Source organism: Eutrigla gurnardus, assembly GCF_963514095.1.
Source record: "Eutrigla gurnardus genome assembly, chromosome: 9".
NCBI classification, from domain to species: domain Eukaryota; kingdom Metazoa; phylum Chordata; class Actinopteri; order Perciformes; family Triglidae; genus Eutrigla; species Eutrigla gurnardus.
The window spans coordinates 5,578,129-5,593,655 of NC_139923.1; the positions used below are offsets into that span (position 1 = coordinate 5,578,129).

At 39.7% G+C, this 15,527-nt stretch overlaps 2 protein-coding genes across 3 annotated transcripts in view; both read right to left on the reverse strand.

Moving 5' to 3' along the window:
- Positions 1-8,366, reverse strand: part of fcsk (fucose kinase) — a 12,243-nt gene extending 3,877 nt beyond the window's left edge. The window contains exons 1-15 of the mRNA XM_084017999.1: positions 7,982-8,366; positions 6,633-6,784; positions 6,422-6,472; positions 6,137-6,338; positions 5,116-5,213; positions 4,903-4,983; positions 4,137-4,256; positions 3,724-3,895; positions 3,430-3,536; positions 3,237-3,338; positions 2,978-3,151; positions 2,140-2,207; positions 1,399-1,754; positions 937-1,171; positions 698-864 (exon numbers count right to left, since the gene is read on the reverse strand). Of these exons, the coding sequence (XP_083874125.1) occupies positions 698-864; positions 937-1,171; positions 1,399-1,754; positions 2,140-2,207; positions 2,978-3,151; positions 3,237-3,338; positions 3,430-3,536; positions 3,724-3,895; positions 4,137-4,256; positions 4,903-4,983; positions 5,116-5,213; positions 6,137-6,338; positions 6,422-6,472; positions 6,633-6,784; positions 7,982-8,063 (2,167 nt within the window). The 5' untranslated portion in view covers positions 8,064-8,366. The remainder of the gene's footprint in view (positions 1-697; positions 865-936; positions 1,172-1,398; positions 1,755-2,139; positions 2,208-2,977; positions 3,152-3,236; positions 3,339-3,429; positions 3,537-3,723; positions 3,896-4,136; positions 4,257-4,902; positions 4,984-5,115; positions 5,214-6,136; positions 6,339-6,421; positions 6,473-6,632; positions 6,785-7,981) is intronic.
- Positions 8,367-10,732: 2,366 nt separating this feature from the next.
- Positions 10,733-15,277, reverse strand: LOC311018537 (synaptonemal complex protein 3-like). Of its 2 annotated transcripts, none has more exons than XM_084017545.1 (8): positions 15,145-15,277; positions 14,392-14,473; positions 14,244-14,278; positions 13,575-13,692; positions 12,743-12,842; positions 12,563-12,661; positions 12,216-12,320; positions 10,733-11,077 (listed from the first exon to the last, which is right to left on the reverse strand). In XM_084017545.1, the coding sequence occupies exons 1-8, from the start codon at positions 15,272-15,274 to the stop codon at positions 11,024-11,026; spliced, it is 723 nt and encodes a 240-aa protein (XP_083873671.1). In that variant the 5' UTR covers positions 15,275-15,277; the 3' UTR covers positions 10,733-11,023. The 2 variants fall into 2 exon arrangements, with proteins under 2 accessions (XP_083873671.1, XP_083873670.1); XM_084017544.1 differs by having other exon boundaries at positions 14,226-14,278.
- Between the last annotated feature and the right edge of the window lie 250 nt (positions 15,278-15,527).

A 15,527-nucleotide genomic window follows, 5' to 3' on the forward strand; every position in this document is an offset into this window, starting at 1 on the left:
AAACACGCTGCAGTTTTCAGCTGGAGAATACGTTTACAGTGTTTAATCTTCCAACGTCACCTGAGATTTAACTGTAAAACAACCACCGTCACGTGCCATTACTGCTGTATACTGGAAACACTGCTGGTTGACCATCACTGATTTACACACAGAAATGTGGACAAAGATGCATTTTATATCTTTTTTTTAAAGAAAAAGTAGTAACCTTCATCATGGCTAATGTGTTGTAAAAGTAATTTCTCACATGTTGCATTTGTTTTATGTATCTTGATGAATCGGCACTAATACATCAGTAAAGAAGAACACTAAGTGACCAACTGTCCAAAACCAAAAAACATTCAGTTTCCTATGTAGTCAATGACAAACAATTTATAGATAATCAATGTCATTTTTTGTGGATAGACTAACTGTTTCTCTTTCTTTCTTAACACTTCATGAATCATGAACACAATTAATCAACTTAAATAAAAGTATGAACACCTCACTGTGAAATTAACTGAAGAATTACTTTACGATTAATTAGTCGTTACAACAGTTGCTGATCTACTAATTAATTAATAAACGAACTGCTTCAGCTCTGAAAGTAATACAATAACAGAAGATGTTGCTGAAACGTCAGTGTGAGTCCTCACAGTCTAAAAAACACTACATTAAAATGTACAAAATAATATTCTTACATTATTGTGCGTAGACCTACCTGCCAGGTCCAGTCTGGCCGGACACTCCACTTCCTGCCACTCCTCAAGAGGCGGGACCTCACCCTGACCAATGGAGATAAACATCTGTGATGACATCACAGCTTGTCGTAAGAGCACCTGGCCGGCGCCCTCATAGTGCCGCGCCGCCCGAACCAGCAGGTCCGGCCTGCAGGGGGCAGTCACAGATCAAACACAGGTCATCATCCACCATGAAACAATAAAACTGACTGATGCTCACCTGCTCAGCCAATCGTCTCTCTGCATGGCCAGGGCGCTGACCCCGCCCCTCAGGTTTCCCTGCTCCAACAGGAAGTAGGCAGAGCGCCAGGCCTTATTAGCGGCCGGCCCGCTCCTCAGGCCTCCCCTCCCCCCCGCCATGCACACCAACACGTCAGCGATGCAGGAGAGGCAGCGAGCGGCCACGCCCAGCTCCAGTCCTGACTCCGCCCCCTGCTTCCTGCTACCTGCTGCAACTGACAAAAGAGGAGGGACAGGATGTTAAACAAATAAAAACAGAATAAAAGTTCAAACTGTCTCAGCACAAGGTCCATTTAGTAGCTGCTGATGCATTTGAGTTTGACATAAATGCATACAAAATTAAACAGTTCATTCCATTTAATTTTAGCATTAGTTGTTTGACTGAAAGGTGCTGTGTAAATGAAGATGTATTATTTTGAGTAGCATTATTATTATGACTCACTGCTGTCCAGTGTCTCCAGCAGCGCCCCCTGCTGGCCTCCCAGCACCGCGGCCTTGAAGCAAGGCAGCAGGCAGACATCCGTGCGACTCCTCAGTGCATCCATCACTCTCCTCCTTCCTGCCAGGAACAGTAACTCCTCCCTCCACTGTAGCTCCGCGTCCTGGCACGTGAGTGACATCACCTCCTTCAAAGAGAGCCTCCACGCCTCCCTCCACCTCCTCAGACAGCCGACGCCACCCAGCAGCCAGCCGACGCCTTCCTCCAGACTCACAGCACCTCCTCTGGGGTGGAGGACCGGGAAGAGACGAGCCTCCAGGAGGGAGCGCTGTTCTCCTCGGACCCACAACTCCTCTGGCCTGATTGGAAGAGAAGAGGGGGTCAAGAGGGGAGCTGAGAGTGGAGGAGCGGAGAGGATCCTGTTTAATAACACCTATGATGTTTGTCAGATCATATTGCAAATCCAGAAATCCTCAGTTTGTTGTATCATTTAGTTTAGTGTGGAACCGATCAGTGAACTACATCTCTCGTCTCACACACTGACAACATGGCCATTAGCTTGGCCTGCTAGCTAACTTAGCTATGTTCCATCACAAATGTAACAGGATTTGAACATTATTTATCCAGTGACTCTTTTTTATGAGCCGGGAAGAGAAAGAAGGAGAGAGACTGTTAGTGCGAGTAACGTTACATCCTGGTCCCGAATATGTATTATTTACAAAGATCAGGTGAGCAGAGTCTTACTGGATTCCTGTTCTGTTGTAGAAGAGACTCCAACTCTGGTTCAGGAAGGAGGCGCTATCAAAGGATACCTGAGGAGGAGGAGGAGGAGGAGGAGGAGGAGGAGGGACAGACAGAAGACTCACATCTTCACATCTCAGTATCTGATATGGTGATAACGTTATCTGAGATGAGATATGTTTACATTTTATGATCACAATATGAGTGTGTTTTACTCTTTAATTCTCTTCGGCTGTTTCTTGATTCTATACTTTTTATTTTGTGGCTCATCTGTTTTTATTTTAAAATTACAATCAAGTTACATCCAACGTACAGGAGAAAATAAAGTACTGCAGCAGTCAAGAAACAAATAAAATAGAAAAAAAAATAAAACATATTAACATTATCAATATAGCTGTTTTTTGTTCTGTTTTTTTTTTTAAAAAGCGATACAGTTTGTGTAAAAGCATGAAGTACCTATATGATATATAATAAGTACATATAATACATAATATATAGTGATAATAATGACAATATTAATAATAATGTGGATAATGAAATCTCCTCCCTTTTATCTGCAACTTTCCCCTCGTTTATTTTGGTAAGAAGAGTAAGGTGCTTTTTAAAAACAGTTTGCTGCCTTCAAGCCTCTAAGAATGTAGTTAAATAGACTTCATTATATAAATAAAGGATGATATCTGATAGTCAATAATGAGTTCAATATGAACCTTAACTCAAGATCCACTTCCTTTCTTCTTTCAGTGCTTTTAGCAGCAGCTTCCTGAGTGGAGGAAGACCATGAGATGTGTTTGAAAGTTCTAAAAAGTGCCTCTTGAGTGAAATATTTCATGTATTTTTGTACCTCCAGGTCGTCCTGCGCTCCCGTCACCGTGTAGACGTTCAGCCTTAGTTCCCCCACCTCTATCCGATGTCCCTGGATGATGATGTCATCGGCCAGATTCAATTGACTGATGCACTGTGATGTTTTCAACTCCAGACCCGACAGTAAACAACCTGACGGGACCTCCAGGGGACCCTGGTGAAGAGGTCAAAGGTCACTAGTGGAGAAAACCTTAAAGCTACACTAACTGGCTGAACAGCTGCAGTGAACTGCTCCTGACCTGCAGGTGGCAGTGTTGCACCACCGCTCCGGTCGCCACGGCAACGTCTCCCTCCAGAACACTGTTGATTACTCGACATCCGTCTTCAACCCTGCTCTCTCTCTGAAACAGGAAACAGCGGTGAGACCTGAGGACCTGATTGGGGACTGATTTTAACGAGGATGATGCATCCTGAGGAAACAGGAAGTGTCACCTGGATGTGAGACAGAGTGTTTCTGCCCGTCCAATCACAGATCAGACGCTCCACATGATGCTTTCCAGACAGAGTCAGGTAGTCATAGCGACCGACGGGGACGTACACTGTCAGGACAAGAGCAGCCAAGTCAGTTTAACAACTGGACACACCTGCAGAAATTATGAGATCACAACTAGTTTGGAGCCAATCAGCATCCAGTATGACATTTGAAGCTTCCAGGACAGACACGTTAAAAGAGAGACAAGTACATTAAGAGAGAGGGACAGACAGGTCTAAAGGACAGACACCCACCCAGACTGAGTGGAGTTCCTCTCAGGATCCTCCACAGCTCTGTCCTCCCACTCCTCACAGTCGCCCCCTGTGGTCCAACAGCTAAACTGCAGCCGGCTCTCTCCTCACTCACAAACTGATCCTGGGTCAGATCTGAGCAGAGACACTTCAACAGGTCCAGGAACAGAGAGACCTGAGAACCACCAAGATGAAGACATGAAAGAAGTCAGGCTCGAGGGGCGATGACGTCATCGCATGCGCGTTTGCAGCCAAACGAACACAAAAACGAGGGGCGGCGTCTTCTGCGTTTACACACAAATAACGTTTCCATTGTAGCACGACATTTAAAACATTTTAATCGTTCACCATCTAATATCGAACACCCCTATTGGAGCATTTGAATGCATCCCCCCTCTTTGCTCCTGCTTGGTCACCTGTAGGGGCGGAGCTCCAGAGTCCAGGCCCAGGTAGGTGCAGCCGTCCAGCGGAGGAGTGACGTGAGTCTGCAGCAGCTTCTCTGATACAGACCTGCTGAAGAAGACTGGACCCGAGACCTGAGGACACAGAGGACACCGGGCTGACAGCAAATAGGAAATAGGAATTTCAATTAAGTTTTGGTTATTATCAAGAAATCAGAAAATACCCCTCAATTTACAACTTTAATTTCAGAGAATTGTCCATTTTCTCTCATAATTCTTTAACTTTATAATCACAGAGAATATGAGAGATTTTTCTTGAATATTTGTAACTTTAATCTCAGAGAATATTCAAGTTGTTTTTTCTCAAGATTATAACCCGTCCTCTGGCTCCATCATTTATTAAGTGTAACCTGTAATGTCCCGAATATGCTGTTGTATCCTTTCTACCAAAACAAGAGCACATGTATGAAGTACTTCTTAAATACTAATATGTTGTTGGACCTTTTTTGATAATAAAGTGTAAAGTGTGAGTTTCCCCAAATGCCCCTGGTGTTCTGCAGCCATGCAGGATGTTTCACATTAACTTGATGAGGTTTTGAATCTTGACAGCTTCATCTTGATGGCTGAGATGAAGAAAAACAGTAAAATGCCTCCTTTCAGAAGTTAATGTGATTTGGGGTGAACCGACCTCTCAGAAAATAAATATCAGTTTACTTAAAAGTCACAAGGAATCAAAAGGGGTGTTTGATTTTACTACACAGGACAGAAAAGCACAACGCACCAGTGGTACTTTCCCATCCGGCATCACAGCCTGTTGAATCTGCTCCTTTGTTCCCTTGTAGATGATGTCCCTGACCTGGCCCTGGGACACAAAACAAACGCACCTTCAGTCTGGATTCATTTGAGTAAATTAAAAAGCAGAAAAACAAAACATATAAACAGAATTCATGTCTGAGAAGAGAAAACGGGACATGAGTGTGGATGAAGTGATCACCTGCTGGTCGGACAGGTAGACGCCGTGATTGGCTGCGTAGGAGACGTCGCCTGGTAACGCCAACACTCGAACACCAGAGAAACCGTCCCAGGACAAAACTACACACAGAGAGTTAAGAGTACTCAATGATGATCTACACTGCAGGTTAAAGTATACCACGACAAATACTGCACTCTGATTGGAAGGTGTGTATTACTTTAAAATGTTTCTGAATACTGAACAGATGCACATTCAGTCAAGTACTGTACTACTACTATTTTGTTTTCATGACGCTGTATACTTAAATATAATATCGTACTGAGACTCAAGTATTACGGTAATATCATATTGTGACGTAAGTATTGTAATATACTCAGTATAGGAGACAAGACTTGTGATAATATTGTAGGGTGACATAAGTATCATGATAATATTGTGACTAAAATACCATAATAATATCGTATCATGGGGCCTCAGGTTCCCCACCTCTAATATTTTTGTAGCTTAAGCAAAATATTGAATACAGGACTTTTACTTGTACTGAGTATTTCTACACTGTGGTATAACTACTTCAGAGCTGCAAATGAACGCATAATATGCAATTATTTCCATTATTTTTTCCATTATGGATTATTCTGCTGATTATTTTCTAGATTGATTCCCTGGGCTCTAAAATATCAGCAAACACTGAATGAGGTCCAAGCTCATGTCTTTAAATGTCTTGTTTTATCCAAAACTCAAAGATATTCAGTTTAATATGATATAAAACAGAGAAAACCAGGAAGTCTCCATCAAGCTGAAAACAGCATTCCTGACATAATGCACTTTTGTACTTGAACTGTTAATAATTTAGCAAAATATTATTTTTCTGTCGAATAATGTTTATTGTTTATTGTTTGTAAATATTGTGCACTGAACACCAAGGAAATGTATTGTATGTGAAACATATTTGTCAATAACCTCCTTTCTGATTGTGATTGTGATCATTGCAGCTCGAAGTGAAAGATGGGAGTAGTTCTGTCCGCTCCGAGGAAACACTCACCGAGGTCCGGAGGGATGTGGAGGATCATGTCGGTGCTGCAGACCCAAACGCCGGGAGGAGAACCAGGACAGATCCGGGTACTGAGGCAGTCCAGCAGCAGGTCCAGACAGCAGACTGGAGCCTGGACCCTCTGGTCTGGTTTCTCCGGAGCTGGCAGCCAGCAGAAGGCTCTGCTGCAGGAGCTCCAGGGGAAGTCCCGACCCTGCAGGAGGAAACCAAACATCTGCAGAGCTGAAGAGGACGAGACAACATCTGGAGACGTACACATGCTGCTGATGGACGCACCGAGTGGAGGATGAGGACGTGAGCGTCCTCCAGGACGTCGGCAGTCACCACCTGAGGAAGAGCGGGACAGGAAACAGTCATTCTGACAGGTTGTTTGATCAGTTGGTTGGACAAAAACCTCAAAACAACCATCTTCCACTCATGCATTAATCACTTTACTGGATCATTATTATTGGGACCAGTCTGACCAGTCCAAGCCGTGTGAACTCACAGTGTGTCCGGCTCTGTTGCTCAGGTGTTCAGCAGCCACCAGCAGAGCGTTCAGCGTTGCCCCCCCGCTGCCCAGCGGCTCCTGGCGGTCCTGCACCGTCAAAACCAACGCACCCTGAGAGAGAGAGCCACGCTGCTGCCGCAACTCCAGCTCTGACACACACACACATATATACACACGCACACACACACACACACACACACACACATATATACACACGCACACACACACACACACACACACACACACAATAAGCTAACAGCTAACGTGTCAGTAAAATATAAGGAATTGTTTTGACACAATGCATCTTGAATATCCTGAGAGAAATACTACTTTTAGGGTTACAGGGTTTTTTGTAATTTGTAATTCTGAGATTTCGAGATCCAACAGGTGCATCTAGGCTGAGGAGGACGCGTCCTAATCAGGGTCCTCCTCAACATTATCCTCTGTCTCAGACACATCTCCCTCTATGACACTTTCTCTGTCAAAGAGCTGTGACAAAACCTCAGACAAAAACCTTTTCTTAGAGGTCAATTGAGACAGAGCCAGAGGATAAAGGGTTTGGGAGGCTGCTCTGCAAACTTTGATATGTTTGCCGTATGTATGTCCTCACAGGAACCATACACCCCTGCAATCTGTGTTGTTGGAAATATCAAAGTTTCCCCTCATCATGTTCTGTGAACTATCAGTGGTTCTCATCATTATTACAATTAGTAAAATGCACGTTACTAGGGGCTCCAGCCCCCCCGCGACCCTGAATACAGGATAAGCGGTAGACAATGGATTGATGGATGGATGGCACTATACTAGGGACCGTATGGGATTTTATTGTGGATCAGGATAAAAAAAAAAAACAACACTCACAGTAAGTGAAAGCGTTTATACAAACAATTACATTTAATTAAATAAGAAATACTCAAATGACCTTGATTCTGCTAAGTAGCTGGATATCAACAAATGAAGTGTAAAAAGTACAGTATTTCCCTTTGAAATACTTTGGAATATAAATACCATAACATTTTAACACTCAAGTAAAGTACAGGCACCTTAAAATTGTATTTAAGTACAGTACTTGTGTAAAACAAAAGGCTGTTTTATCTTTAAAAAATGCATTTACATTAATAATAACAATAATGATATACATATTTACATTAATAATAATAATAATAATAATAATAATAATAATAATTCTAAAATTGTTAATGGGGTTGGTTTCTTAATGTAAAAAACTTAAATACATTTAAATATAAAATATATTCTGTCCATCAGCGACGCCCTAAGGCCGATCAGTGGAACTGCAGAGGACGAAAGCTCAAAGATCGTATAACGGTCAAGACGATGATCCTCACCTCTCTGGAAAGAGTACACGCTGTCTTTGTGTTGGCAGGTCAGGACGACCACCGTCCACGGGAACCCGCCGCCGTCCAACATCTTTCTAACTGGTTATAATGTATTTAAACCAGTTAACTGATCATTAGCGACACCGCAGCTACATACGGAGACTCTTCCGTCAACCGTCAACGTCACCGACAAGAAGGATCACCTTTGACAGCAGACAAACAGAGGGCGGACTTAGCTAGCCGAGCAGGATATACGGGGAAAGTGAAAGTCACTGATCCGTCTCTGGCCGGCTGAACCTGCTTTCGACAACAAATGCAACCTAGACGGATAGTTCAGTATAGCGCAATTCAGATCGTTGTTTACAGAGTGTTTGCGCGCCACGTTAGTTTGTCTTTGACCGCACGAGCTTCCGTAGGCGCAGACGTTTGATTTTAATCTTGGCACCTCTCGACGAGGCGGTGAGCTAACTGAAAAAGTCCTTAAACAATGCTGTAAAGCTGGCTTGCCTGCTTTACGAAGAGTATCATGGACGTTTGACACACCGGAGTGGTTTAAAGAACTGCCTTGATAACGGTATATATTGATAAAGTGCTGCTGTATTAATAAATCAATATACCGGACATTGGTTCACCTTCCAGGTTCCCAAACACAACGCGAGATCCAATTATTTCTGCATCGTGACGCCCCGGCAGGGCGGAGACTGGGTCAAAACAGAGCTAAATGTGGAGGCTTGAGCTTACTTTAAATAGAGTTTTAGTGAAGTAAAGTAGTAAAGTAGCAGGACATAATGCAAAAATATGTCCTGTATTCAAAAGTAAAAAAAAGTATCAGCATTAAAATATACTTAAAGTACAAAAAAGAAAAGATCATGCAGAATAATACATATATTATTGTCATAAATATTGATGCATTAATGAGTTCATCACTTTAACGTAGCTGGTAAAGGTGGAGCTCATTTTAATTATTGTATATGCTGATAGTTTAATCAAGAGTGCATCACCATTTATTATTTAATTATAACTGTGTATTAAAAACTTGATTCTGAAAAGTTACTAACTGTGTAAATGGAGTGAGTAAAAAAATACAATATTCCCTCTGAGATAGTGTGGCAGAAATAGAAGTAGCCAAAATAGTCAAGTACATGTACCTCAAAATTGTACCAAAGTACTTCAGTTGTAAACCTTGTTGTAGTACAGAGTGGAAAAAGAGTACAAATAATAACAATGAAGATGAACAAGAAGGTGCAAAACAAATGCACAGATTAAAATGATAAAGTACTCAGAAATGTAATAAAATAAATGTACTTAAAGTACTCATAATACAGAAAGTTTCCCCTGGTGATTATTAATACTGATGCATTCTATGTCAAGATGTTTTTATTATCTCATTCAGTTTGATAGTTTACTCTTTAACAATGCATCATATCTTAATAACATTTTTATCTTAATCCATAAAGTAACTAAATGCAACATGTATTTAGTGAAGACGACTCATATCTCATTGTTTTTAACGTAATGGTTTAAACTTATTTGTTGTTAACTTCCTGTTTCTTATACATTTTTTGTTAACATTTACTTTTAATATCAGGGTTCAAACCACTTTTAAGAGTAAAATGCAAGCACCTCCATGGTACTTAAAATGACAAACCAAACAATTCATCAAGAAAATATGTGAATAATGGTTTGTTGCAGCCCTAATAATACTCACATGTGGCAAAAGCATGCTATTACATTATATGGCTCAAAAGTCTTTTAGGAAAAGCCCTTTAAATTAAGTTTATACCACAGCTAGAAACTTTTAACAGATTATATACAATAAGACTTTTCATTACAGCAGCTGGAATACAAATGCATATACAGTATTGATAATGCAATATGTGAATATATGCATTCTTCCCTGAATTACCCGTACACCACCCAGCTGCATATATACAGTATATATCAACTATATTTACTTGCAAATATGAAACTATGTAAGGAAAGATGTCTTATTTTGAGACAATATGTTCCCATAAGTCCCTTGAGAGGATGAGCAACTTTCAAAGATATTTTGATGTTAAAACAAGTGAACTTAAGCAGAAATGTGGGGACAGAGTTTGGCAAAAAGACTGACAATGAGGAGGAAAGTCTTGATGGTGTGCATTAATGTAAACTCCACACACTATCAGATACATTGGCGTTACGCCTCCAAATCCTAAAATAAAGGGTTAAAAGGACGACGGAACATTAGGACCACATAAAAGAAAAAAAAATATCGATAATTAAATCATAATATAACTAGAATAAGATCATAATATTACAAGAAAAAAGACACAATATTATGAGAGAAAAGTTATAATATTTAAAGAAAAAAGACAATATTAGGAGAATAAAGTAACAATAAAGTCATAACTTTACAAGAGGAAAAGCACAATACACAAATTAAATCATACGAGAGTATTTGAGCAAAAAATAGAATAAAGTAATTATTACAAGGAAAAGTCAGAATTGAATGAGAATAATACTACAAAAAAGATGTGAAAATGCAACATTTCCCAGCTATACTCAAAACACTTGAATGGGCTGAACTGCAACACACTTAAAATGTTTTATCTGAACTTAATTCTTTACACTTTGACTTTAAAATGAAAGACTGGACCAAACTAGTGGACAAAAACGGTTTATTTCTTACTCTCTCTCTCAGAGGGTTGAGTGGATTTATGTTTTAGATTTTGCAGTAACATTTTGATCATCAGCTCTTTGTTTCAACTTTTCTACCAATTCATTCATACAAAGCATTTGTAACAGAGATATCTTTGCTTCTGCTTGAACTCTGAAACTTGTTGGAGAGTTTGCCAGCTGTCTCATTCTCTGGTAGACAGACAGATGAATAAATAATAATCTTCTGCTGCAAAAACAGACAACGAATGAAACAGAACAGTCACTGTGGAAAAATAACTGTAAATACAGGTTATGCAACCATAACAATGCTACAGCGTAAATATGTGATAACCATGTCAACACCTAAAATGCATCCTTAAAGAATAGCTCCGTCGTCGTGGTAACAGCAGGCTAGAACAGCATGGACTGCAGCGATTTACGGACTGTGGCCATCTCCTGCTGTTGCTGCGAAAACAAGATTAGGGAGGCACACAACATAATCCCTTGAAAATAGCTGTTTTTAAACTGTTTTAATTGATTAAAATCAAAACATAACTCACAAACGGCAAAGTCGCACTGAAACAAATCAAAATACATAATCAAACCCACAAATCCTCACAAACATAAACATAAGCACAACATCAGCAGGCCTACCTAAACACCTAACAAAAAATTAAAGATTATACGCTGGACAAAAACGCAGCACTTTTGTTTTTGCTCCAATTTTTCACGAGCTGAAATCAAAGATCTAAGACTTTTCTACGTACACAAAAGGCTTATTTCTCTCAAATGTTTTTCACAGATCTGTTTAAATCTGTGATAGTGAGCACGTCTCCTTTGCTGAAATAATCCATCCACCTGACGGTGAAGCATATCAGGATCTCGTCACGGTATCTAAACATTCAAAATGCCATCAACAAAATGCCTCTATGTCCAGTGTCCGTAACATATGGCCACCCATGCCATAACAACACCACCATTGGCCACTCCATACACTGACATCAGCAAACCACTCACCCACATGACAGTGTACGACAATAACTGCAGTCAGGTCAAGACCCCGGTGAGGATGACGAGCATGCAGATGATCTCCCTGAGACCGTTTCTGAGTGGTTGCAGTTATGAGGCCGGTTGGACGTACTGCAACATTCTCAGAAACTACTGGAGACTGCTTATGGTAGAACAATGAACATCCAATTCATGAGCAGACCGTGAGACGAGCTTTAAATATAAGAATATAATTTGAATATTGAAAAAAATATGGAATTAAATTTGAATAGTATTCAAGTGGAAAATTGACAGTTCTAGCAGTCAGCATGCTAATTGCATGCTCCCTCAAAACAGGCCTTTTGTGTGCGTAGAAAAACTCTGCAAAGACAAAAGTGTTGGGTTTATATTTTTGTTCAGTGTAATAAAAGAAAGAAAAAAGGACATACTTAATCCTGCTTGTTAATTTGGTTTTCCTGGCCACAATTCAAACATGACTCCTTTGATGTGTTACTTTGTTTCCCCCCAGAACGATCAACGATTAGCAGTAACGTTGCGGCCTCACTGTGAGTCAAACTGAACAGAAATCAGTCCTAACTCTAGGATCTCCACTCACTGTGTCCATGAGGATCTTCTTCTGCAGGGTGGCCATCTCCTTCCTCAGTTCCTGTTGTGCATCCTGAAAGAAGTTGTCGTGGCTCTTCTCCATGTCGTCCATGTTCTGGAGGAAACACAGAAACAGATCCAGTTGGACTTTTGGTGTCAAAGTGAGTTCCTTCCTGCAGTTCTGCAGTACATTCTGTAACTGGTAAATACATGTCTTCACTTGATTTATCAATATTTAAAATGAAGTTATTATACTATCAATGCTAGCATGAATTACACTTCCACCTGTTTTTAGGGTTTATTTTCTGCAGGTGTCAGCAGAATGTACTCTCATGTAATGAAAACACTCAGACTGACCTTCACAAACTGCTCGTAGAGCTTTCTGACAGTTTTCAGCCTCTGGCTCAGCACCACTCTGGCCTGCTGCAGGATCTTCTGCTGCTGTCTGAACAGTTTCTGAAGAGACAGAAACACTCATCCAACACGTTCCCTCTCTCTCTTTTGGATCCTAATAACCAATTAAACAAGTGAACCAACGTTGAGCTTCTCCTCCTGCTCCTCAGCTTGCTGGGATTCAGCCTCCCACTGCTGCAGCGCTGAGGACACCTGCTGGGAGTACTCGTGAGTCATCTTCTGCCTGCAAACACACACACACTTCACATTTAGTAGTTTTAACTTTTTAAACTAGTTTGAAATACTCAGATCCTTTACCAAGTAAAACGTATTAGCATCAAAATACACTGAATGTAAAAGGACTCGTTATGCAGAGTAACATATAACATCGGGTTATAATTATTGATGTATTAATCTGTTCATGTTTAAGGTTGCAGCTATAAAGGTATTATGATTCATTTGAATGACTTTATAATTAATGGTAATACCTTAATCTATAATAATAGATCATTTATTTGTTGATTATATTTTGTTTTATTAATCTGAATCTGCAGAGTAAAGAGTATTTGCCTCAGTGACGTAGTTGAGAAGAAGTAGCAGAAAATGGAAACACTAAGTAGAAGTATGTTGAAATTGAAAACAGTACTTGAGTTAATGTACTTTCTTACCTTCAACCATTGCTTTTAACAACATCTTGAATATTGATTTGTGAAGGCCATTGAAAAAAGGTCAAAGTTGTTTATTTTAAAGATAAACTAATGGAAATGTTAATAACCATTCATGTTAGTCCTGTGCTCATTTAAATTCAGAATGCCGGAACTTGCATGATTTCTTACTCTACAAATAATTTTCCACTTCATATAATCTGGCATTTTAATCCCTGATTATTGTATGTTTCCGTCTCATCTTTTAAGATGCTGCTGTGACGTTATTTCAGAGAGATGATATCAATAGTTTATGTATCAGGTTTCCATACCTCTGGGCGTGAGAGGTGTTCCACAGCTCCTCCAGTTTGTGTTGGCTTCCCTTCATATAATTCTTCGTCAGACTCTCAAGACGTGTCTTCTTTGCCTGCATCACTTTGCTGATGTCAGCTAGAGGAAAATATTCACAGCACTGTTGACGTTTCTCACACTAAGCTGGATGTAAGTGACTTTTACTTAAATACTGGTGACAGTACAACATGTGAGTTTGGACAGGGAAGCAATCATTACTTTGTATATACTTTGAGTATAAGATGAGAGGGGAAAATTGGGATGTTGCAACAGCACAACGACTGAAATATATATGTAGATACACATTGAAGATACAAATAAAAGAAATAATCACAGTATATGAAATAAAAAATAAGAAAATAATACAAATAGAAACTATAAAAGAGCAATTAACTCAGAAGGTTAAAAAGCAAACTGTACACAAACAGTAGCCGTGACAGTTACTCCTCGAACATTAGTGCATTACCATCTCAAACATAGTGACATAGTAGCGTGATTAATAGCAACGTAGAGGAACGCTATATGTAAATGAATATGATATCAGCAACTATACCAGTAGTATATTGTATAATCATTATAATCTACCCGACAGCACTACTTTAATAGTTCAGGGAAAACAAGCAGACACACACCTGTACAAAGCTGCTTACCTCCAAATTTCTCCAACATGGATTGTACCTCATTTCTGAAAGTGTGGAAAGAGAAATGTCAGTTTCATGTATAGGTTAACGTTAGTTACTGCAGCACACATCCAAAATAGCTAATAAGGAAGGAAGCTGTAATAAACAGTATTAATACCCTCCAATACATGTCGCCCCCTCCTCTTCAAAGCCAGCTGCAGGTCTCTTCATGGCCAAGTTGTCCACGATTCGACTTCCATCTGGTGACATAAACACTCAGTTATGTATTTTTATTAGTTGACAGGTGTCAAAAGCTAACATTAGTGGTGGAAGAACTATTCAGATATTGTACACATTAAAGTAATAATACAAGTTAAAGTCATGCTTTCAAAATGTACGCAAGTAAAATTATAATAAATGGCATTAATATTGCATCTGTACTGTACGTGTAAACCAATATTCTTATTTATAATATACTTGCATTTTTACACACTAAATCCGAATTTTTTTCAAATGCATTGTTGTTATATTACCGTATAATGCACACCTTTAACAAACTTATTTCTTATATTTTGTCAGTGTTTTAATAATGTTATATTTCTATTCTCCAGCAACTGTAATGTAATCTCAGGGCTATGCACATTTCCAAACTTTCCCTTGGGATCAATAAAGTATTTCTGATTCTGTTCACTTTAACATTAATAATTTGAACCACTGCTATGTTGACTAATATATGATTATACATCATATATTATTAGTTGATTTATATTTTGTATTATTAACCCGAATCTACAAAGTCACTAGAGCTGTGATAAAGATATAGTGAAGCAAAGAATAACGTGACAAGTACCTGAAAACTGTAAGCTAGCTTGATTAAATATCCTTAATTACATCATCTAAAACACAGATAATTAAATAACTTCACACTTACCTTCTCTAACATCCTCCTCTGCTGCTCTGCTCAGTCCTTTCTTATCATCCTCTACAATAAAATCAAACACCATTTCATCTGATTTTTCTTCTGGGAGTTTCCTCTTCACCTGCTTTCTCCCCGTCGCCATTCTTCCAACCTGGTCTGTTAATGCGACCAAAACGCAATGGCGTCTAAAGCTACCAGGCTAGTTGCTAGCTAGCGTTAGCTTAGCGGTTTGCTGCTAATGGAGCTAACTACTATTTGACCAAATGTAACGACGGACACAGCTTCAACTGAGGTAACTCTCTAAATTAAACGGACCTCTACTCTGGCGTCTAGCTTTGGTGTTAGGTTCAGCGTGAAGGTCAACTGGTTAAATACCACAAAGTAAATAATGGAGC